General features: G+C 46.4%; 1 protein-coding gene across 1 annotated transcript in view; it reads right to left on the reverse strand.

Moving 5' to 3' along the window:
• The window catches only part of LOC126214871 (disintegrin and metalloproteinase domain-containing protein 10), a 409,342-nt gene that overhangs the window by 96,136 nt on the left and 287,476 nt on the right, over positions 1-25,730 (reverse strand). Inside the window, exons 4-5 of the mRNA XM_049941518.1 lie at positions 17,638-17,783; positions 5,509-5,705 (exon numbers count right to left, since the gene is read on the reverse strand). Of these exons, the coding sequence (XP_049797475.1) occupies positions 5,509-5,705; positions 17,638-17,783 (343 nt within the window). The remainder of the gene's footprint in view (positions 1-5,508; positions 5,706-17,637; positions 17,784-25,730) is intronic.

The raw sequence follows: 25,730 nt of genomic DNA on the forward strand, positions 1-25,730 counted from the left end.
TGCCATACTGGCGTATCACCCGGCGTGATGGTATGGGGTGCAATTGGTTGCACGTCTCGGTCACCTCTTGTTCGCATTGACGGCACTTTGAAGAGTGGACGTTACATTTCAGATGTGTTACGACCTATGGCTCTACCCTTCATTCGATCCCTGCAAAACCCTACATTTCAGCAGGATAATGCACGACCTCATGTTGCAGGTCCTCTACGGGCCTTTCTGGATACAGAAAATGTTCGACTGCTGCCCTGGCCAGCACATTCTCCAGATCTCTCAGCAATTGAAAAAGTCCGGTCAATGGTGGCCGAGCAACTGGCTTGGCTCGGCTCTGAGCACTATGGGACTTAACTTCTGAGGTCATCAGTCCCCTAGAACTTAGAACTACTTAAACCTAACTAACCTAAGGACATCACACACATCCACGCACGAGGCAGGATTCGAATCTGCGACCGTAGAGGTCTCGCGGTTCCAGACTGTAGCGCCTAGAACCGCTCGGCCACTCCGGCAATCAGCACGTGCCTTGTCACAATACGCCAGTCACTACTCTTGATGAACTGTGGTATCGTGTTGAAGCTGCATGGGCAGCTGTACCTGTACACGCCATCCAAGCTCTGTTTGACTCAATGCCCAGGCGTATCAAGGCCATTACGGCCAAAGGCGGTTGTTCTGGGTACTGATTTCTCAGGATCTATGCACCCAAATTGCGTGAAAATGTAATCACATATCAGTTCTAATATAATATATTTGTCCAATGAATACCCGTTTATCATCTGCATTTCTTCTTGGTGTAGCAATTTTAATGGCCAGTAGTGTATTTGGCCACTCAGATTTCCCGAGATGTATCCCATCGTACATTTGTGGGACATAATCGAGAGGGTAGTTCATGAGCAACTTCCTGCAGTGGCAGCACTTTTGCAATTATGGACTGCTATAGTGGCAGCATGGGTCAATATTTGTGCAGTGACTTCCAGTGACTTGTTGAGTCCATGCTCTGCTACAGCGGGCAAAACGAGGTTAGGAGGCATCCCACGACTTTTGTCAGCTCAGTGTATGTGACAAAAACGGCCGTGTATTTTGATTGCACTGACGCAGGGGCTTTACACTTTTTACGTCGTCAAGGAACCGTAGACACTAGTACTTGACATGACATTCAACTAGATGCCTCTGCCCGTGTTAACAGACGGCCAGACACTGGGGCACAAAGGGATCCTACAAGCGTCCCGTTTTCCGATTGAGGTATGGAACCCTAAAAGTGCTCATTTTCAAAGTATATTATTCAGTATAGCAGCATTATAAAGCAAGCTATCTATTTTATCGATGTGTGGTTATATAAAGACGCCAATACCATCCATGTAGTGCATTTATTGTTCTGCTTTGGTGTCTGTCTTTACGACAGTTTTCATCTGGAAGCTACGTATCATCTCCTGTTCTGATCATCTTCTTTCGTCACTATATTCTTCCATCTCTAACGACGTTCACCATTCCGATTCTCTTCTAACCTCTTTCTCTCATACCTTCCACTGTCCCTTCTATCATTATTTGATGTAACAGTTCTTACACAGTATACTCTTATCTCCTGGCCAACATTTTTTTTCCTCTTTCTGATCACTTCCAGTAATTTTTCTTTCTTCTTCTGTTTTCATTACGGCTTCATTCTTAAGTCTGTCAGTTCACTTCATGTTAAACATTCTACCCCATAGTCACATTTTAAGACTTTCTAAATATCTTTCTTCTTTCTGTTTACCTGTAAATGTTCACTTCTGTGTAACACTACTCTACAGACTTAACTTTTAGCGAACCTCACGTCTACTAGAATTCTTATAGCTGTTACTAACTGCTGCACTTTTCAAATACTGACTTTCTCATGAATATACGCCTCCTTACTTCTTCTGTACAGCTGCCGTCCATGTCATTAAACATCCCAGGTACACAAATAATTTCGTTCTCATCACTTTTGTCCTGGAAGAGCAGCTGAACGGAATGGACAGTGTCTTGAAAGGAGGATATAAGACGAACACCAACAAAAGCAAAACGAGGGTAATGGAATGTAGTCGAATTAAGTCGAGTGATGCTGAGGGAATTAGATTAGAAAATGAGACACTTAAAGTAGTAAAGGAGTTTTGCTATTTGGGGAGCAAAATAACTGATGATGGTCGAAGTAGAGAGGATATAAAATGTAGACTGGCAATGGCAAAGAAAGCGTTTCTGAAGATGAAAAATTTGTTAACATCGAGTATAGATTTAAGTGTCAGGAAGTCGTTTCTGAAAGTATTTGTGTGGAGTGTAGCCATGTATGGAAGTGAAACATGGACGATAACTAGTTTGGACAAGAAGAGAATAGAAGCTTTAGAAATGTGGTGCTACAAAAGAATGCTGAAGATTAGATTGGTAGATCACATAACTAATGAGGAGGTATTGAATAGGATTGGGGAGAAGAGAATTTTGTGGCACAACGTGACAAGAAGAAGGGATCGGTTGGTAAGACATGTTCTGAGGCATCAAGGGATCACCAAATTAGTACTGGAGGGCAGCGTGTAGGGTAAAAATCGTAGAGGGAGACCAAGAGATGAATACACTAAACAGATTCAGAAGGATGTAGATTGTAGTAGGTACTGGGAGATGAAGAAGCTTGCACAGGGTACAGTAGCATGGAGAGCTGCATCAAACCAGTCTCTGGACTGAAGAGCACAACAACAACATATTTATATTAATTCCATACTCCTCGCCCTGTACTTGCAATACTTTTCAATATCTTCTGTAGCTCCTCTTCTGATTCCGCCAGCACTGCTTAATAATCCGCATATTTTATAGTCTTTGTCCCTTCTCCTACAATTACAATGTCTTCTGCATCCTCTATGGCGTTACCTGTCACTTCTTATCCATATTACGTTGAACAGCTTCGGTGACGGTGAACATCCTTGCCTTATACCCCTTCTAATGCTCATCTCTTTCATCTCCTCATTCTCTACTCCGTTACTTTCGGCTTTGTGTACACCTCCCTTAATAACCTATGTTTCCAGTCTATACCGACATATTTCACAATTCTCAGCAGGATACTCTAGATGACTCTATGGAATGCCTTTGCGCACTCGATAAAAGAAATGTATATCTGCTTGTTCATTTCTTTCATTTCTTCTCCAGTCATCCTGTGACAACCAATAGCATCTCTCTTTATTTTATCCTTTCTGAACCCTACCCGCCTTCCCCTGCATTTTCCTCAATTTTGTTTTCAATTTTCCTTAGTATGACTCTCGTTTCGTGACTGATGTAACTAACTGTCTTGTAGTCTTTGCATTCTTTTACGTTGCACTGTTTAGCTGAAGCTACCAGAGCGGTCTTAAGTAAATCTTGATGCCGAGTTCCTGTGCCACACACTCTTTCTTGCTGCCTCAGTCAACCTGGCCACTGAATTTGGACCTAAGACTTTCAGTGCTTCAGACAGTACTCTGTCACAGACTAATGCCTTCTTTCTCCGGAGCTCCTCAACTGCTTTCTCCAATAAGGCCTATCTTTGTATTGATTATACAGAGATGCCAATATCATCCATATAGGCCCTAAAGATGCCAATACCATCGGCCTGCAGAACTGTACAAGCCGCCCAGAAAAAATTTTTAATACAGGTTGCATTTTATATTTGGCTACAGTCTGTAACCGCGCGACCGCTATGGTCGCAGGTTCGAATCCTGCCTCGTGCATGGATGTGTGCGATGTCGTTAGGCTAGTTAGGTTTAAATAGTTCTAAGTTCTAGGGGACTGATGACCTCAGAAGTTAACTCCCATGGTGCTCAGAGCCATTTGAACCATTTTTATATTTGGCAGTGGGAGAAATGTTATGTTTGCATATCGTACCTGCACTGCTCAACACAATTAAAGGCTCACTTTTTCGAAACCCTATAATTGTCCCCCATTGAGAAGCATGAGTTTGAAATTCGGCTCAAAGGTGCCTACAAACTAACTATATAATGGCGAAAAAGCGTGGCGCCCTGCCATGTCGTCCTCGGCGGCGCTTCATACAGCAAGGTGTCGCCCTATGCAGGAAAAAAAAGCCGGAGCTCAGACGTTCATGTGATGTGTAAGATGGGTTAACGCAGTCACATTGGCACCAAATTTCACCACAGTTCTGCCCAACGCCGCCGTGGACGAGTCTCACTATGGGAAGGAATTCACACCCCCTCCTTAACACCTTTAATCCCTTCTTGTGACGGCTATGTAATGGAAGTCAGAACCGCCGCGTAGTGTTGAAATCACGCGGTTTTCTGGTAGATGGCCGAGGAAGAACATTTCAGACACACCACTGCTTGGAACCGCAGTGCGAGAAGTAACAGGAGATGTTTTTGACAACTGGAGGACCTGTTGTGGGTCAGGGACAATGCAGTCGAGGTCACTTATCTTTGGTCTCATTACATTTAGTGTTTGTAAACTGTTCACATACAGGGTGTTACAAAAAGGTACGGCCAAACTTTTCAGGAAACATTCCTCACACACAAATAAAGAAAAGATGTTATGTGGACATGTGTCCGGAAACGCTTAATTTCCATGTTAGAGCTCATTTTAGTTTCGTCAGTATGTACTGTACTACCTCGATTCACCGCCACTTGGCCCAATTGAAGGAAGGTAATGTTGACTTCGGTGCTTGTGTCGGCATGCGACTCATTGCTCTACAGTACTAGCATGAAGCACATCAGTACGTAGCATCAACAGGTTACTGTTCATCACGAACGTGGTTTTGCAGTCAGTGCAATGTTTACAAATGCGGAGTTGGCAGATGCCCATTTGATGTATGGATTAGCACGGGGCAATAGCCGTGGCGCCATACGTTTGTATCGAGACAGATTTCCAGAACGAAGGTGTCCCGACAGAAAGACGTTCGAAGCAATTGATCGGCGTCTTAGGGAGCACGGAACATTCCAGCCTATGACTCGCGACTGGGGAAGACCTAGAACGACGAGGACACCTGCAATGGACGAGGCAATTCTTCGTGCAGTTGACGATAACCCTAATGTCAGCGTCAGAGAAGTTGCTGCTGTACAAGGTAACGTTGACCACGTCACTGTATGGAGAGTGCTACGGGAGAACCAGTTGTTTCCGTACCACGTACAGCGTGTGCAGGCACTATCAGCAGCTGATTGGCCTCCACGGGTACACTTCTGCGAATAGTTCATCCAACAATGTGTCAATCCTCATTTCAGTGCAAATGTTCCATGATTAATGTGATTTGAAGAGAAGTAATAAAATGAGCTCTAACATGGAAAGTATGCGTTTCCGGACACATGTCCACATAACATATTTTCTTTCTTTGTGTGTGAGGAATGTTTCCTGAAAGTTTGGCCGTACCTTTTAGTAACACCCTGTATAACTATTATTATGTAGCTCTTTTTGCCTCCCTTTGTTTCTGTTTCCTTTTTTTGTATTACTTGTATATATTTAACCATGCTTTTCTCCTTCTGTCTATTCTTTATAGAAGGCTTCTGACACGAATAAATAAGAAGCTAGTTTATCGTTGGGTCTTACCCGGCTGCGGAATCGGCGCCGGTGGCGTTCGCCTCTTGTAGGGTGGACGGAGAGAGGCGTTCGCCAGCCTTGCTTCCCGCCTCGTAGGCCGCCGCTGGGGGTGGAACACTGGCAGGCTGGGGGTGCGGTCCGGAAGTCCCCGTTGAGGAGGTAGGGCCGTGCTGTGTAGCGCCCCCGCTGCCGACGTCGTTCTCCTCCTGGAAAACACTGCCAATGTACCCAAGTATACGATAAACAAAGCTAATGTAGAACACGATACACGGAGCTTCGGCCGCGTTGCAGAACGTGCAGAACACTGTTTTTGTTGCTGGTGTCGCTCTCCTCCTGGGAAACTGTGTAATGTAGCTGCAAGTGTTGTTAGTAATGAAGTATACGATACACACAGCTAATGTAGAATATGGTAAACGAAACAATGGCCGTGCTGTAGAAATTAGTACACTACTAGCCATTAAAATTGCTGCAACACGAAGATGACGTGCTACAGACTCGAAATTTAACCGACAGGAAGAATATGCTGTGATGTGCAAATGATTAGCTTTTCAGAGCATTCACACAAGGTTGGCGCCGGCGGCGACACCTACAACGTGTTCACATGAGGAAAGTTTCCAACCGATTTCTCATACACAAGCAGCAGTTGACCGGCGTTGCCTGGTGAAACGTTGTTGTAATGCCTCGTGTAAGGAGGCAAAATGCGTACCGTCACGTTTCCGACTCTGACAAAGGTCGGATTGTAGCCTATCGCGATTGCGGTTTATCGTATCGCCACATTGCTGCTCGCGTTGGTCGAGACCCAATGACTGTTAGCAGAATATGGAATCGTTGGGTTCAGGAGGGTAATACGGAACGCCGTGCTGGATCCCAATGGCCTCGTATCACTAGCAGTCGAGATGAAAGGCATCTTATCCGCATGGCTGTAACGACTCGAACAGTTCGACGACGTTTGCAGCAGCGCGGACTATCAGCTCGCAGACCGAGGCTGTGGTTACCCTTGACGCTGCATCACAGACAGGAGCGCCTGCGATGGTGTACTCAACGACGAACCTGGGTGCACGAGTGGCAAAACGTCATTCTTTCGGATGAATCCAGGTTCTGTTTACAGCATCATGATGGTCGCATCCGTGTTTGGCGACATCGCGGTGAACGCACATTGGAAGCGTGTATTCGTCATCGCCATACTGGCGTATCACCCGGCGTGATGGTACGGGGTGCCATTGGTTACACGTCTCGGTCACCTCTTGTTCGCACTGACGGCACTTTGAACAGTGGACGTTACATTTCAGATGTGTTACGACCCGTGGCTCTACCCTTCATTCGATCCCTGCGAAACCCTACATTTCAGCAGAATAATGCACGTTGCAGGTCCTGTACGGGCCTTTCTGGATACAGAAAATGTTCGACTGCTGCCCTAGCCAGCACATTCAGCAGATCTCTCACCATATGAAAACGTCTGGTCAATGGTGGCCGAGCAACTGGCTCGTCACAATAAGCCAGTCAGTACTGTTGATGAACTGCGGTATCGTGTTGAAGCTGCATGGGCAGCTGTTGCCTGTACACGCCATCCAAGCTCTGTTTGATTCAATGCCCAGGCGTATCAAGGCCGTTATTACGGCCAGAGGTGGTTGCTCTGGGTACTTATTTCTCAGGATCTATGCACCCAAATTGCGTGAAAATGTAATCACATGTCAGTTCTAGTATAATATATTTTTCCAATGAATACCCGTTTATTATCTGCGTTTCTTGTTGGTGTAGCAATTTTAATGGCCAGTAGTGTAATTGTTGCTGGTGTCGTCCTCCTAGAAAACTACGTAATGTAACAGCCAATGTTGTTTAATATTGTAGATACGATACACAGAACCAATACAGAACACGATTCAAGGACCCACGGCCGTGATGAAGACCGCACCGTTGTTGCTGACGTCGCCCTACTCCTGGAAAACTATGTAACGTAACAGCCAATGTTGTACAATATTGTAGTATATGCTACACCCAACTAATATAGAACACGACACACAGAGCTGCAGTCTTAGTGAGTAACGACTGCTGTAGCTGGCGTCATTGCCCTCCTGAAAAATAGTTAAATTAAACTGACAATGCTGTACGATATTCAAATGCACAATACATACAGCTAATACAGAACACGATACACGGAACCTTAGCTGTGGCGCATAATGCCACTTCTGTTGTCGGCATCACCATCCTCCTGAAAAACAGTGTAATGTAACTGCCCATGTTGTACGGTATTGAAGCATACAACACGCACAACTAAAATACAGCATGTATATGGCATTTCTGAAACTTGCCATTTAATCCCTATATGGCCTTGTAGTCTTGTACCTATCAATTTTGGTGATTACGACTATTTCCCTGTAGCTTCTCTTTAATTTGTACTGATTATCTGTATAAATAAAAATGAATGTCTTTTTGTATGTTCATCCACTATGGGTGGTTCCTAGCCGCGAAAAAAAAAAAAAAGTCTGCACGACACACAGTTCACGAGATGTGACATTATGAACAATGAGATGGCACCGCGCGAAAATATCCAGATGTGTGCATTCACTGTTTGAGAATGAGAGGTCCGCAGCTCGTGGTCGTGCGGTAGCGTTCTCGCTTCCCACGCCTGGGTTCCCGGGTTCGATTCCCGGCGGGGTCAGGGATTTTCTCTGCCTCGTGATGACTGGGTGTTGTGTGCTGTCCTTAGGTTAGTTAGGTTTAAGTAGTTCTAAGTTCTAGGGGACTGATGACCATAGCTGTTAAGTCCCATAGTGCTCAGAGTCATTTGAACCATTTTGAGAATGAGAGCAACGTTAAACGTTACATAATTTGTCTTTTCAAACGTTTACAAAAATTTTCTTCCTAACGCCCCGCACAAAATGACGAAAGGGAAAAAGATTATCGTTTACTACATTTTCGTAAAACTGCTGCATCGGGCATTACGTATTAATGTATTATCTCGTTATTACTAACTCTTCCGCCCCTGCTAGCTGAATTGTCAGCGCGACGGAATGTCACACCTAACGGCACGGTTCGATTCCCAAATGGCTCTGAGCACTATGGGACTCAACATCTGTGGTCATAAGTCGTTCGATTCCCAGCTGGGTCGGAGATTTTCTCCGCTCAGGTACTGGATGTTGTGTTGTCCTAATCATCATCATTTCATCCCATCGACACGCAAGTCGCCGAAGTGGGATCAACTGTAAAGACTTGCACCAGGCGAATGGTCTACCCAACGGAAGGCCCTAATGGTTCAAATGGCTCTGAGTACCATGGGACTTAACTTCTGAGGTCATCAGTCCCCTAGAACTTAGAACTACTTAAACCTAACTAACATAAGGACATCACACACATCCATGCCCGAGGCAGGATTCGAAACTGCGACCGTAGCAGTCGCGCGGCTCCAGACTGTAGCGCCTAGAACCGCTCGGCCACCCCGGCCGGCCGGGAGGCCCAAACCACACGGCATTTCCATTACTAACTCTATGTGCTACATATTTTGCACATAGTATTCACATATGTCACTACATGTGCCACCAAATTTATGCCACTGTACGATAGATAGGCCTAGAGGTATCACGTCATAACCATTGAGATGCGTCAGAAACTGACGCGTCAGACATGGCGATTTGTTTTATTGCTTCTTTACTGCTAAAAAATATTCGCAACACATTTCGCAAACGTATTGAAAAAAAGTTTACAAAACCACGTGCGTCTACGATTGCAATGCTATGTCAAAATTTCAAATCAGTCGGTAAAGAAATTCCTGAGATTTGGTATTAGGAACATTTACGTTTTCTATTCGTTTGTTCTTAACAGCAAATCTCGGAAAGGTATTGATCGATTGATTCGAAATTTTCACACAATGTTGCTTTCTCATACGGGCGTGTACCTACTTTTATAGTATCAGCAAGGGGACAATCGCTACAAGTCTGTGGAACAAATTTGAAAAATAGATGCTTCTCACATGTGGCTTGCTCATGCGTCGGGAATCCGTCTGACGTATTCGTGTACCTACCACATGGAACAACCAAAAATATTATGTACCCAAAAACAATTCAATAAACAGATCATAAAACCAAACACTTTTTTCTTTCTGTGGCCTTGCAACGCGTGCCTGGTACAGCCCTATAAAACAATGTGTTGTTAAAGTCAGATAAGTTATGTTATTTTTCATAACAAGACATCAATTTTGAAGAAAGGTAGACTCACTGGAAGAATGATCACACTAATTACTTCGCGTGAGTAGCCCTCAGTAAGTAAGAAAAACGTTAAATTAAGCTAAGCAAAAGATAAGTCTGGGGGGGGGGGGGTTATGTAACTTAGCCAGAAAAGGGAAGTGTCGATAACAAAAATCTTCATTGGAATTACCTTAGTTTAAAATGCCAAGTGAACCGTAATATTAATCTTCTGGCAAAATTTCTTGCATTAAGAAGTTGTCAAAAAGTTATAAAGGATGGCTCATCATTGTCTTAGTCTCGCTTATGGCTCAGTTCAGTGTCAAATTTTTCTGTGTAGTAATTTCTGTGCTTCGCTCTGCATTATAATGGTGGAGACTGGATTTAAATTTATCTGCAAGCTGGAATCTATCATTGCAAAATTTATCAGTTTATCTGTTATACTAGGAATGAATATTGTTTTTACAGTTAAAAAATGTTGACCTGTTCATTGATCGTGGAAGGTATTAAATTATTACTGTTCCAATGACATCAGTTTCATCGCTAGGATGTGGTTATACGTTCTGAGTTGTTTTTCCGACAAAACAGCCTGCTACTTGATGTTATAAATGCTCCTTTTTCAAAAGTCAGTTAATGTTACGATGACAATCTGATGTTTACGTTGCAGCAGACGAGAACATTATCTCGTTAGTATCATTCTCAATCAGGCAGCGAACCAACAAGTCTCCTAAAATGAAATTCGCCTTCCAAACCGCCACACGTAGGAAGCACAATTCTCTACCACTTGTAAAAAACACAGTTCAGTATCGAGAAGTACGGCTACGTGCCGTTGCTTACAACGCAATAAGAATCAGAATTCTGTGCTTAGAATGTCTAATCATGTTTGCTCTTTCTCTTTGATAAAAGTGTTACAGTATTTTCGAGCAGCACGAAACAGCTATCACAACTCTGACCGACAGTGAAGAAGCTAGGAACAGTATCAATTTTGCGCAAGTTGGTGAACTAATGACAAAAGCATGTGGTATTTCAAAACCGACCTCATACGGTATTAAGAGTGCAGATTCTCCAGATACGACCACGTATTTTGTTTCTCCAAGGAAGCAACGCAAAAGAAACGGAAATCTACGGAATTTGATGATTTTAACAAAACATTGTGCGTAGAATTGTACTGGTTTACGACAACAGAGGAGAGTATCCGGTGACTAGAATAATACAGAGTGGTCTCCGTGAAAAAATTAATTGTTCTGAAATTAATTATTCTGGCTCAGAGACCTGCCTTTTTTTGTCACTGGGTTTTCGATTCCTGTGTAATTATGGACGAAAATGTTTCATGAAATAAAGAGACATTGCAGCAACAAGCGCGAAGTTTTTGTGTATGATGCTCTTATCGCGTTCTGTGGACAATAAATTTCTTGCATACTTCGAAAAAATTTGGGTCTCACAAAACCATACCAACAAGTGTATTGTACTCGATTTCAATGGAAATAGTGGCCTGGAAGTACGTCCAGTCACTTTTTACAGCGCGTATCGGCGTTTTAAATGATGAGTGCAATGAAGTGTTTGCAACAGCTGAAAACGAATAATTTTCAGGAGGCACATAATATTCTCGGTCCCAATTAGCCGAGCCGTCGGATCAATAATCTTGGTGGCAGAATACAAATAAGTCTTATAGTTTGACCGAACGCTGTCACAACGCTACTACAGTATTTGCATGCAGGTGGGGCGTGTTGGTTACAGTTCCGTCCTCATGGTGGCTTATTCTGAGCACAGAAGTAGGTCATTCCTAGAAATGATAAATGGCGCCGACAGACGATGGTTACGTTTAACCCTACTGGAACTCTCTGGGTGACAATCGTAAAACAGGTTAGACGGAGGACGTTCACGTGCAGCTATCTCCCATGTTTCGCACTCTGAGGAAGGTCGGGTCACTGGCACGAGCGAGTTGGGACCGTCAGAACGGCAGCTGACTGTTGGATGTATAGTGAAATGCTGTCAGATAATAGCTGCACGAATATGCATCCAGGTCTTGATAAGACTTCAAAGTGGGCAAATTGCTTTAACTGTTTAGAAATGTAAAATTGTGCACTTCACAAAACGAAATAAAAACATAAGATCCTATTACTATAATATCAGTGAGCCACAGCTGGAATCGACCAACTCCTACAAATACCTGGATGTGACACTCTGTAGGTATATGAAATGGAAGGATCACATACGCTCAGTCGTGGGTAAAGCAGGCGGTAGACTTTGGTTCGGTGGTAGAACACTGCGGAAAAATAATCAGTCTACAAAGGAGATTTCTTGCTTACAAATCACTCGCACGACCCATCCTAGGATATTGCTCAAGTGAATGGGACCCGTACCAAATAGGACTAACAGCAGATATTGAACGTATACAGAGGAGGGCAGCACGAATCGTCACAGGTTTGTTTGACCTGTGGGAGAGTGTCACAAAGATACTGAAGGAACTGAACTGGCAGACTCTTTAAAGACAGAAGTAAACTACCCCGAGAAAGCCTAATTTCAAAGTTTCAGGAAGCGGCTTTGAATGATGACTCTGGGAATACAAGGTGTGACTGGAAAGTTTTAAAAATGGATCCGCTACTGCTTACTGGCGGGCAGGTACACAGAGGCTGCGGAGTGAGTCACTGCCTTGTCCTTGAACGCCCTCTGACAGGAAACTGCGTTTTCTTTATTCAGTTCGTTGTGGCAGCTGGTTGAGTGCAGGTCTGTTAGGGCCTGCTGCCGGATTCTGTCTACGTGAAAATGGACGTAAAAACGGCGCAACGAGTTTGTGTGAAATTTTGTTTTAAAACTGGGAAATCAGCTTCTGAGACTTACAAACTATTAGAAACAGCTTTTGGAGATAATTGTATGAGCCAGTGAAATGTTTTCGTCTGGTTCAACAGATTTAAAAGTCGGCAGCTCGTGGTCGTGCGGTAGCGTTCTCGCTTCCCACGCCCGGGTTCCCGGGTTCGATTCCCGGCGGGGTCAGGGATTTTCTGTGCCTCGTGATGACTGGGTGTTGTGTGACGTCCTTAGGTTAGTTAGGTTTAAGTAGTTCTAAGTTGTAGAGGACTGATGACCACAGCTGTTAAGTCCCATAGTGCTCAGAGCCATTTTTGAACCATTTGAACCAGATTTAAAAATGGCCGCAAATCATTTGAAGATGAACCACGGTCCAGCCGTCTTTCCACCTCAAAAACGAATGAAAATTGTAGTGAAAGTTCGCGAATTAGTGCGCTCCGATCGTAGACTTACAATTAGGGAGGTAGCTGATGAACTTTATTTAAGTTTCTATGCAGTTCAGTTAATTTTAACAGAAGAACTGAACATGCGTCGAGTGTCTGCAAAATTCATTCCAAAAGTGTTGTCAAGTGACCAGAGACAGTACCGACTTGAAGAGTGCCAAGAACTGATTAATCGGATTAAAAATGATCCAGAATTGTTAAATAGGGTAATTACAGGTGACGAATCGTGGTTGTATGGGTATGATCCTGGAACCAAAGTGCAGTCTTCGCAGTGAAAGACTCCAGGTTCACCATGACCGAAAAAAGCACGGCATAGTTGGTTGAAGGTGAAGACAATGTTGGTGATTTTTTTCGATTCAACCGGTATTGTGCATCATGAATTTACCTCTGGAGGACAGACAATTAACCAGGCATACTACATATGTGTCATTGAGTGTTTGCGCGAAAAGGTGCGGAAGAAAAGGTGTGCATCGTGGAAGGACAGGAGTTGTGTGCTGCACCATGACAATGCACTGGCTCATCGCGCCTTCTCCATCGTTGAGTTTTCGACTAAATTCAAAATTCCTGTGCTTCCACAATCGCCATATTCCCGTGAGGCTCCTGCGGACTTCTGTTTCCTAAACTGAAATTTTCACTGAAAGGGAAGCGATTTGACTCGATTGAAGACATCCAGGCAAATATGGAGAGCGTCCTTAACACGATTCAGGAAAAAAAATTTCCAGGAATGTTTCCAAAAGTGGAAACACCCTCAGAGTCGGTGTGTTCAGTCAGAAGGGGGCTACTTTTGAAGGAGATGCGTCACAGTAGGATGTAAGTACCACCACTGTACAATTACAAGCCCATTCTTAAAACTTTCCAATCACACCTAGGTATATGAAATGGAATGATCACAAACGCTCAGTCGTGGGTAAAGCAGGTGGTAGACTTTGGTTCGGTGGTAGAACACTGGAGAAAAGTAATCGGTCTATAAAGGAGATTTCTTGCTTACAAATCACTCGCACGACCCATCCTAGAATATTGCTCAAGAGTATGGGACCTGTACCAAATAACACTAACAGGGGATATTGAACGTATACAGAGAAGGGCAGCACGAATCGTCACAGGTTTGTTTAATCTGTGGGAGAGTGTCACTGAGATACTGAAGGAACTGCGTGATGGCTGGGTGTTGTGTGATGTCCTTAGGTTAGTTAGGTTTAAGTAGTTCTAAGTTCTAGGGGACTTATGACCACAGCAGTTGAGTCCCATAGTGCTCAGAGCCATTTGAACCATTTTTTTGAAGGAACTGAACTGGCAGACTCTTGAAGATAGGTTGCAAACGATTCCGAGAAAGCCTAATTGCAAAGTTTCAGGAAGCGGCTTTGAATGATGATTCTGGGAATACTACAACCCTGTAGGTGTCGCTCACATAGGTACCGTGAGGATAAAATTAAGATAATTACTGCACGCACAGAGGCATTTAAACAGTCATTCTTCCCGCACTCCACACATGAGTGAAATGGGAAGAAAGCCTTACAACTGATACAATGGGACGCACCCTCTGCCATGCACTTCACAGTGGTTTTCAGAGTGTAGATGTAATGATCGCATAACGAGTGGTGACGATATGGGCTCACTACAGCAGAGTGGCAAGAAGAATAGGCAGGGCCCATTTCAGAAAGAGTCCAACACGAGAAGGTCGTACGACTAACGTGGTGTGGCTCAGTGGTCTGGTGGAAGTCTTCACATTGGACGCCACTCTGGTGACTTGCGTGTCCCTGATCTCCCCCAGTCATCCAACTGGGAAAAGAGAACCTACAGCATGACGGGAGAACACGAACCACGTGTCGGTCCAGCCACACTAGTGAGAGGCAAACGCTGAGTGGAAGGCAGACTGAAAAACAACCCGTGGTCCGACCGGGATTCCATCCCGCGACCTTTCGGTTTTCACGCAAGCCAGGATATGGAATCCTCACACAACGCATTACTTCACATATCACGCACGCTCCATGCGTGTTTGGATGAAAGGAAAGCTTCCAATTCAGAACTCGATCACAGCACGCTGTTTCTCACGCACAGACATAGTTCCGTTACACGCCGCCATGTTACACGCTACAATTCGGAGCTCTCTAGCGGCAGATGGTTGCAAATTGCGCCAGCGAAGCGGAAAAAGTGCACGACATGTAATACTTCAACGCATATTGAGAGCAGAAGAAAAAATTCGGAGGCATTACTTTTCAGCATGCCTCACAAGTCATATTATTAACTGTTTCTTTAAATGGCCGGCCGGTGTGGCTGAGCGGTTCTAGGCGCTACAGTCTGGAACCGCGCGACCGCTACGGTCGCAGGTTCGAATCCTGCCTCGGGCATGGTTGTGTGTGGTGTCCTTAGGTTAGTTAGGTTTAAGTAGTTCTAAGTTCTAGGGGACTAATGACCTCAGTAGTTAAGTCCCATAGTGCTCACAGCCATTGGAACGAAGGTCGTAGCACGGGCCCTCCGTGTGCCACAAAGGGACGTCCACAGTGTACTACACCACAGGAAGACCGATATCTCACCATCAGTGCCCGCAGACGGCCACGGAGTACTGCAGGCAGCCTTGCTCGGGAACCACTGGAACAATTCTCTCCAGACACACAGCCTACAGATGACTGAACAGACATAGTTTATTCGCCCGGAGACCTGCGAGGTGCATTCCACTGATCCCTGGTCACAGAAGAACCCTTAAAGCCTGTTGTCAAGAACACAGTACGTGGTCATCGGAACAGTGGTCCCAGGTTATGTTCACGGACGAGTCCAGGTATAGTCTGAACAGTGATTCTCGCCGAGTTTTCATCTGGCGTGAACCATGAAGCAGATACCAACCCCTTAATGTCCTTGAAAGAGACCTGTATGCAGGTCGTGGTTTGATGGTGTGGGGTGGAATTATGATTGGTGCACGTACAGCCCTGCATGTCTGTGACAGAGGAACTGTAACAGCTCAGGTGTATCGGGACGCCATTTTGGACCAGTATGTCCGCCTTTTCAGGGGTGCAGTGGGTGCCACCTTACTCCTGATGGATGATAATGCACGGCCCCACCGAGCTGCCACCGTGGAGGAGTACCTTGAAACAGAAGATATCAGGCGCGTGTGGGATGCTCTGGGTCGACGCATCGCTGCACGTCTTCACGCCCCTAGGACACTTCAGCTCCGACAGGCACTGGTGCAAGAGTGGGAGGCTATACCCCAGCTGCTGCTCGACCACCTGATCCAGAGTATGCCAACCCGTTGTGCGGCCTGTGTACGTGTGCACGGTTATCATATCCCATATTGATGTCGGGGTACATGCGCAGGAAACAGTGGCATTTCGTAGCGCATGTGATTCGGGACGGTATTCTCAACTTATCACCTATACTGTGGAGTTACAGATCTGTGTAGCGTGTGTTTTTTATGTGCTTATGCTATTAGCGCTAGTCTTGTGTAGTGCGACGTTGTGTGGCACCACATTCTGCGATTATCAAAAAATGTCGTGTGACTAGGGCCTCCCGTCGGGTAGACCGTTCGCTGGGTGCAAGTCTTTAAATTTGACGCCACTTCGGCGACTTGCGCGTCGATGGGGATGACATGATGGTGGTTAGGACAACACCCAGTCCCTGAGCGGAGAAAATCTCCGACCCACCAGGGCATCGAACCCGGGCCCTTAGGATTGACATTCTGTCGCGCTGACCACTCAACTACCGGGGGCATTATCCTTAACTTATGAGCATGAGTGTATGTTATGTTAACTTTGTATTTAGCAAACTTGCTATCAGCTAGATAATTTGACCAAAGGGTCACAACTAATTTAGGGCGTGTAATGCGACACGTGCGGTTCAACTCCTAGACGAGTTTGAGCGAAGACATTTCGACGTAGAGGAACCGCACGTGAGTGGGAACATGTTTGAGATGTTAGCTCGCATGAGACACCGGTACTCACTTCCACGCTGAGGGGTCATCTGACACTGTAGTGCATTACACAGCCAACAGATGTGCACTGCCCTACTTTGACGTTGTCGACCGCAGGAAAACCAATAGACACCTTAGCCACAGGAAAGCTGCATACACGCATCGGTATCTGCACGACGACACAAAAGGTGGCGTTCTGAATAGCCTCGTCCGCCGTCATAAAGTCGTCTAAGACGCTGAAAATCTGCTATTGGGACTAAGTGACCTCCGAAAAGCCTTCCTCACTTTACATCTGGCTATATTTTTCTCGTGTGATCTTTGTACAACGCGTTATCCCCCAAATCAATGTGGCTGTGGTATGTCCGGTTCTGCTCGGTGCTGCATTTTGGATGGCCAGCAATGTACATGTTCAAATGTGTGTGAAATATTATGGGAGTTAACTGCTAAGGTCATCAGTCCCTAAGCTTACACAGTACTTAACCTAAATCATCCTAAGGACAAACACACACACCCATGCCCGAGGGAGTACTCGAACCTCCGCCGGAACCAGCCGCACGGTCCACGACTGCAGCGCCCTAAACCACTCGGCTAATCCCGCGCGGCTGTGCATTTGACACAGCTGACGTCGATATACGTATTCCCTCTAGTTGTTTTGAACGCTGTGCCGGCCCACCTGGTGGGGGTGGTGGGCGTGGCGCTCGCGCAGGCGCCGCTGGTGCAGCAGGTGGGAGGCGCAGGGCTGCGGCGTGCGCACGCCGCGCGCGGCCGAGCCGCGGTGCGCCACCGAGTGGTGCGGCGTCGACGTCCGCGCCGCCTCGGCCGCCGCCGCCGCCGGCAGCAGGTAGCGCGACGCGGGCTCGATGTACAGCACGTCGTCCCCGTCCGCCGGCGTCCACACGTGGCCGTCGAACAGCCCGTCCGCCGTCGCGACGCCCCTCACCACCGCAGACTCGTCACCTGCGCAGGCACGTCGCAGACACCGACTCCGTCATACTGCGCTACAGCTGCTCACAAAACGTAGATAATATCGATACATGACACTTTTTCCCAAAAAATATCGATAAATAGGGTTCAGATCAGGACTCTGTGCAGGCCAGTTCATTACAGGGATGTCATTGTCGTGTAACCACGCCGCCACACGCCGTGCTTGATCGTGTTGATAGGTGTAATTTGCATCTCCGAATTGCTCTTCAACAGTGGGAGGCAACAAAGAACTTAAAACATGAATGTAGGCCTGGCTGTGACAGTGCCAGAAAACAACAATGGGTGCAAGCCCCCTCCATGAAAAACACGACCACATGGTCATACCACCACTGAATTTTACTGTTGGCGCTACACACGTTGGCAGATGATGTTCACCGGGCATTAGCCATACCCACACCCTGCCATCGGATCACTACACTGTGTACTGTGATTCGTCACTTCACACAACGTTTTTCCACTGTTGAATCGTCGAGTGTTTACGCTCCTTACACCAAGCGAGGCGTCGTCTGGGGTTTACCGGCGTGATGTGTGGCTTGTGAGCAGCCGCTCGACAATCAAATTCAAGTTTTCTCACTTCCCGCCAAACTGCCATACTGCTTGCAGTGCATCCTGATACAGTTTGGAATTCGTGTGTGATGGTCTGGATAGATGTCTGCCTCTTACACATTACGACCCTCTTCAAGTGTCGGCGGTCTCTGTCAGTCAACAGACGAGGTCCGCCTGTACGCGTTTGCGCTGTACGTGTCCCTTCACGTTTCCACTTCACTATCACACCGGAAACAGTGGACCTAGGGATGTTTAGGAGTGTGCAAATCTCGCGTACAGACGTATGACACAAGCGACAGCCAATCACCTGACCACGTTCGAAGTGTGAGTTCCCCCAGAGCGTCCCATTCTGCTCTCTCACGATGTCTAATAACTACTGAGGTCGCTGATACGGAGTACCTGGCAGTAGGTGGCAGCGCAATGCACCTAATATGACAAACGTATTTTTTAAGGGTGTCCGGATACATTTGATCACATAGTGTACGTAAGTTCTCCTATCCCGCGAGTGCCCGTCTTCTTCCTACGGGGAGAAGCCGTTTCCTCGGTTTTTTGTTGGGTTGTTTGGGGGAAGAGACCAAACGGCGAGGTCATCACTCTCATCGGATTAGGGAAGGATGGGGAAGGAAGTCGGCCGTGCCCTTTCAAAGAAACCATCCCAGCATTTGGCTGGAGCGATTTAGGGAAATCACGGAAAACCTAAATCAGGATGGTCGGACGCGGGATTGAACCGTCGTCCTCCCGGATGCGAGTCCAGTGTGCTAACCACTGCGCCACCTCGCTCGGTCGTTTCCTCGGTACGCGACTGTAAGCGCATGCTGTCGTCATACTGCCACGTCTGCTGTGTCATTTCGGGCGACATCCAGGTTGGTATCCCACTGCCGTCCGTGAAGCCTCCAGCCACTTCTCCGGCCTGGAATCCCACTGGACTGAGCAGAACTAAGACGCAGTGATCAGCGAAGACGCGTCTGGAAAGGCCCTGGACGGCGGTGCGGTACCACACTGACTTTCGCCTGCTATACGGTTCGACAGCCAGGCGTGATAGCCTGGGCTACCGTGTTATCTCTAGCAGGGCCCCTTTGGTTGTCATCCATGGCACCCTTTCAGCGCAGCAGTACGTCGTGGACATTCTACGTCCCGTTTCGTTGCCCTTCATGGCGAGCCAACCTGGGCTTACATGTTGTTGTTGTTGTTGTGGTCTTGTTGATGCAGCTCTCCATGCAACTCTATCCTGTGCAAGCTTCATCATCTCCCAGTACCTACTGCAACCTACATCCTTCTGAATCTGCTCAGTGTATTCATCTCTTGGTCTCCCTCTACGATTTTTACCCTCCACGGTGCCCTCCAATGCTAAATTTATGATCCCTTGATGCCTCAAGACATGTCCTACCAACCGATCCCTTCTTCTAGTCAAGTTGTGCCACAAACTTCTCTTCTCCCCAATCCTATTCAATACCTCCTCATTAGTTACGTGATCTACTCACCTTATCTTCAGCATTCTTCTGTAGCACCACATTTCGAAAGCTTCTATTCTCTTCTTGTCTAAACTAGTTATCGTCCATGTTTCACTTCCATACGTGGCTACACTCCATACGAATACTTTCAGAAACGACTTCCTGACACTTAAATCTATACTCGATGTTAACAAATTTCTCTTCTTGAGAAACGCTTTCCTTGCCATTGCCAGTATACATTTTATATCCTATCTACTTCGACCATCATCAGTTATTTTACTCCTTAAATAGCAAAACTCCTTTACTACTTTAAGTGTCTCATTTCCTAATCTAATTCCCTCAGCATCACCCGACTTAATTCGACTACATTCCATTATCCTCGTTTTGCTTTTGTTGATGTTCATCTTATATCCTCCTTTCAAGACGCTATCCATTCCGTTCAACTGCTCTTCCAAGTCCTTTGCTGTCTCTGACAGAATTACAATGTCATCGGCGAACCTCAAAGTTTTTATTTCTTCTCCATGGATTTTAATACCTACTCCGAATTTTTCTATTGTTTCCTTTACTGCTTGCTCAATATACAGATTGAATAACATCGGGGAGAGGCTACAACCCTGTCTCACTCCTTTCCCAACCACTGCTTCCCTTTCATGCCCCTCGACTCTTATAACTGCCATCTGGTTTCTGTACGAATTGTAAATAGCCTTTCGCTCCCTGTATTTTACCCCTGCCACCTTCAGAATTTGAAAGAGAGTATTCCAGTTAACATTGTCAAAAGCCTTGGGCTTACATATCGACAAGATAATGCCCGCCTGCACACGGCGAGAGTTTCTAATCTTCGCCCGTGCTTGCGAGCAAGGTTGCCGGATCTCTACCCAACTGAGATCGTTTAGAGGATTATGAGCAGTTTCCTGCAACCTGGTCGATATTTTGACGATCTAACGCACCAGTTGGCACGATATCCCCAAGGAGGACATCCTACGACTCTATCAATCAGTTCCAGACCTGGTAATTGCTTTCATGAGGGCGAGAGGTGAACCGACGCGCTATTTACTTCCTCAGGTTGTGAAGCTCTTCTCTTTAATAAACCACCCAATTTTTCTGAAAATGTTATTTGTTTGACAATAAATATACATCGCATCTATAAATTTCCATCCCATTTGAATAATTCGTTCGCGGTGCATATTTTTTTCTTTTTGTCTTAGAGCTGAGCTGATCGCTTATTCCATGTACTTGTTCTGGATGGACGCAGGGGGGTTTGATCCGTAGTCCTCCCAAATGCGAGTGTAGTGTGGCCTGTAATGCAACTCTATGTACCCCATAAGGCCATGCCTAGGGAATGATGAGTTGGACACAGTGCTGAATAAAAAACGTTTATTACATACTAAGAGAAAAGCAGTAGGTAAAATTCAGATTTTCATACTGAGACTTGAACCGTACTATTTCATACCAGGAGCACAAATAGTTCCCAAGATGTCACTCTTGTGGACCCCAGCACAGAGTTCATGCACATACAGTCCACTGAGTCGCAGAGAATTAAATCTTCTAATACACTCCTGGAAATGGAAAAAAGAACACATTGACACCGGTGTGTCAGACCCACCATACTTGCTCCGGACACTGCGAGAGGGCTGTACAAGCAATGATTACACGCACGGCACAGCGGACACACCAGGAACCGCGGTGTTGGCCGTCGAATGGCGCTAGCTGCGCAGCATTTGTGCACCGCCGCCGTCAGTGTCAGCCAGTTTGCCGTGGCATACGGAGCTCCATCGCAGTCTTTAACACTGGTAGCATGCCGCGACAGCGTGGACGTGAACCGTATGTGCAATTGACGGACTTTGAGCGAGGGCGTATAGCGGGCATGCGGGAGGCCGGGTGGACGTACCGCCGAATTGCTCAACACGTGGGGCGGGAGGTCTCCACAGTACATCGATGTTGTCGCCAGTGGTCGGCGGAAGGTGCACGTGCCCGTCGACCTGGGACCGGACCGCAGCGACGCACGGATGCACGCCAAGACCGTAGGATCCTACGCAGTGCCGTAGGGGACCGCACCGCCACTTCCCAGCAAATTAGGGACACTGTTGCTCCTGGGGTATCGGCGAGGACCATTCGCAACCGTCTCCATGAAGCTGGGCTACGGTCCCGCACACCGTTAGGCCATCTTCCGCTCACGCCCCAACATCGTGCAGCCCGCCTCTAGTGGTGTCGCGACAGGCGTGAATGGAGGGACGAATGGAGACGTGTCGTCTTCAGCGATGAGAGTCGCTTCTGCCTTGGTGCCAATGATGGTCGTATGCGTGTTTGGCGCCGTGCAGGTGAGCGCCACAATCAGGACTGCATACGACCGAGGCACACAGGGCCAACACCCGGCATCATGGTGTGGGGAGCGATCTGCGATCTCCTACACTGGCCGTACACCACTGGTGATCGTCGAGGGGACACTGAATAGTGCACGGTACATCCAAACCGTCATCGAACCCATCGTTCTACCATTCCTAGACCGGCAAGGGAACTTGCTGTTCCAACAGGACAATGCACGTCCGCATGTATCCCGTGCCACCCAACGTGCTCTAGAAGGTGTAAGTCAACTACCCTGGCCAGCAAGATCTCCGGATCTGTCCCCCATTGAGCATGTTTGGGATTGGATGAAGCGTCGTCTCACGCGGTCTGCAGGTCCAGCACGAACGCTGGTCCAACTGAGGCGCCAGGTGGAAATGGCATGGCAAGCCGTTCCACAGGACTACATCCAGCATCTCTACGATCGTCTCCATGGGAGAATAGCAGCCTGCATTGCTGCGAAAGGTGGATATACACTGTACTAGTGCCGACATTGTGCATGCTCTGTTGCCTGTGTCTATGTGCATGTGGTTCTGTCAGTGTGATCATGTGATGTATCTGACCCCAGGAATGTGTCAATAAAGTTTCCCCTTCCTGGGACAATGAATTCACGGTGTTCTTATTTCAATTTCCAGGAGTGTAAGTTCTCAGTGCAGCTTAAACAACTCCAATATTTAGATGCACCTCGTTTTCCAGTGCTGAGGCCTCATTGAGAGATTGTCCCCAAAGCGTCCTTATTGGTCTACACACAGCTTTTCAAGTCCACCTCGGTAGCTGTGCAGTCAACACGTCGGATTGCTAGCTGAAGGGGCCCGCGTTCGATTCCCGACCAGATTGGAGATTTTCTCCACTTGGGGACCGGATCCTGTGTTGTCCTTAGTTCGTATCGTCACAACTGACGTTTCACTCTTCAGATGGTTGTATAGGCACATGCGGAATAATAATAATAATAATAATAACTTTTCGTTCTTATCAAACATTTTCTGCCATTTCAAACAGACTCATCTTACAATAACTCAATGGTTTCAAATCTACTATAAATATGCTTCAACAGAATCACAGGTTCACCATTTACTCCGGAATTTAGCAAAAACGTGCCTTACTAACTAAGCACAAAAGCTCCAAAACGGAAGATTCACGTCTTCTGTTGAATATCATAAAACATGGCGCCTTTCTTCTATTTTGTCACTAGGACGCCATTTCCGGTCATCTAGGTGCTGTTATTCGACGAATTTGACAGGAAGTTTGTAAAATAGAGGGAAGTGGCGCTATTTGGCGCACCTTAATCGAAGCTAATCGTGCGGATGCACCTGAGCAGAAAGGGGATTACCACAATGATAACAAAGGCAAAGACCAAAGTAAACTCTTAAACTGCGATATATTCTGCATTCAAGATCTATTGAACAACAGAAAACGGTTATGAAGTAGTGAAAGAGAGAGGAAAGTAGAGAATTTTCCCCTTGCCGACACGCCTGTTTTCCGCTCAACATTCGCGCGTTGCGGGTTGCCTGCCTTTGTCACGCAAGCGCTCCTCTTTCGGAGACTGTTGACGCGCCTTGCTCTAGCATCGTACGCTATGGACACGGAACTCACTCACTACAAACAGTTTGTCGACATGCTAAATGCTAGCAGGCGCCACCAGGGATTACCGTTCATAGGCAGCATGCACAACAGCAACGACGGCACTGCTACTGCGACAACTACAGGGTCCCTATACGCTTACGTAAAGTGACCGATGCTCCTTTGTCCATATACAGGGTGTTTCAAAAATGACCGGTATATTTGAAACGGCAATAAAAACTAAACGAGCAGCGATAGAAATACACCGTTTGTTGCAATATGCTTGGGACAACAGTACATTTTCAGGCAGATAAACTTTCGAAATTACAGTAGTTACAATTTTCAACAACAGATGGCGCTGCGGTCTGGGAAACTCTATAGTACGATATTTTCCACATATCCACCATGCGTAGCAATAATATGGCGTACGTAGTCTCTGAATGAAATTACCCGAAACCTTTGACAACGTGTCTGGCGGAATGGCTTCACATGCAGATGAGATGTACTGCTTCAGCTGAATTGTTTCTGGATTCTGGCGGTACACCTGGTCTTTCAAGTGTCCCCACAGAAAGAAGTCACAGGGGTTCATGTCTGGCGAATAGGGAGGCCATTCCACGCCGCCTCCTGTATGTTTCGGATAGCCCAAAGCAATCACACGATCATCGAAATATTCATTCAGGAAATTAAAGACGTCGGCCGTGCGATGTGGCCGGGCACCATCTTGCATAAACCACGAGGTGTTCGCAGTGTCGTCTAAGGCAGTTTGTACCACCACAAATTCACGAAGAATGTCCAGATAGCGTGATGCAGTAATCGTTTCGGATCTGAAAAATGGGCCAATGATTCCTTTGGAAGAAATGGCGGCCCAGACCAGTACTTTTTGAGGGTGCAGGGACGATGGGACTGCAACATGGGGCTTTTCGGTTCCCCATATGCGCCAGTTCTGTTTATTGACGAAGCCGTCCAGGTAAAAATAAGCTTCGTCAGTAAACCAAATGCTGCCCACATGCATATCGCCGTCATCAATCCTGTGCACTATATCGTTAGCGAATGTCTCTCGTGCAGCAATGGTAGCGGCGCTGAGGGGTTGCCGCGTTTGAATTTTGTATGGATAGAGGTGTAAACTCTGGTGCATGAGACGATACGTGGACGATGGCGTCATTTGGACCGCAGCTGCAACACGGCGAACGAAAACCCGAGGCCGCTGTTGGATCACCTGCTGCACTAGCTGCGCGTTGCCCTCTGTGGTTGCCGTACGCGGTCGCCCTACCTTTCCAGCACGTTCATCCGTCACGTTCCCAGTCCGTTGAAATTTTTCAAACAGATCCTTTATTGTATTGCTTTTCGGTCCTTTGGTTACATTAAACCTCCGTTGAAAACTTCGTCTTGTTGCAACAACACTGTGTTCTAGGCGGTGGAATTCCAACACCAGAAAAATCCTCTGTTCTAAGGAATAAACCATGTTGTCTACAGCACCCTTGCACGTTGTGAACAGCACACGCTTACAGCAGAAAGACGACGTACAGAATGGCGCACCCACAGACTGCATTGTCTTCTATATCTTTCACATCACTTGCAGCGCCATCTGTTGTTGAAAATTGTAACTACTGTAATTTCGAAAGTTTGTCCGCCTGAAAATGTACTGTTGTCCCAAGCATATTGCAACAAACGGTGTATTTCTATCGCTGGTCGTTTAGTTTTTATTGCCGTTTCAAATATACCGGTCATTTTTGAAACACCCTGTATAATATACATAGCCAGCCGACATTTTTTTTTTTTTCAGGAATTCGCTCGGGAAGTACTGTCACCTGTTGAATATCACGAGACATGAATTTGCCACTCAAATTACAGCACAACGTTTAGCTTCTTATGAAAAGCATATGACTACTATACTTTGAATGTGGAGTAAATTGAAGTGTTGCGTGATGCCGTGTGTTAGCCATTTGTCAGAACGTTCTGAACAAATTGAAATCGACAAGGGAAAAAAAGAGTTACATTTGTATTATTGTAGATGCTATGAAGC

This window comes from Schistocerca nitens, chromosome 12, assembly GCF_023898315.1.
Source record: "Schistocerca nitens isolate TAMUIC-IGC-003100 chromosome 12, iqSchNite1.1, whole genome shotgun sequence".
Lineage (NCBI taxonomy): Eukaryota > Metazoa > Arthropoda > Insecta > Orthoptera > Acrididae > Schistocerca > Schistocerca nitens.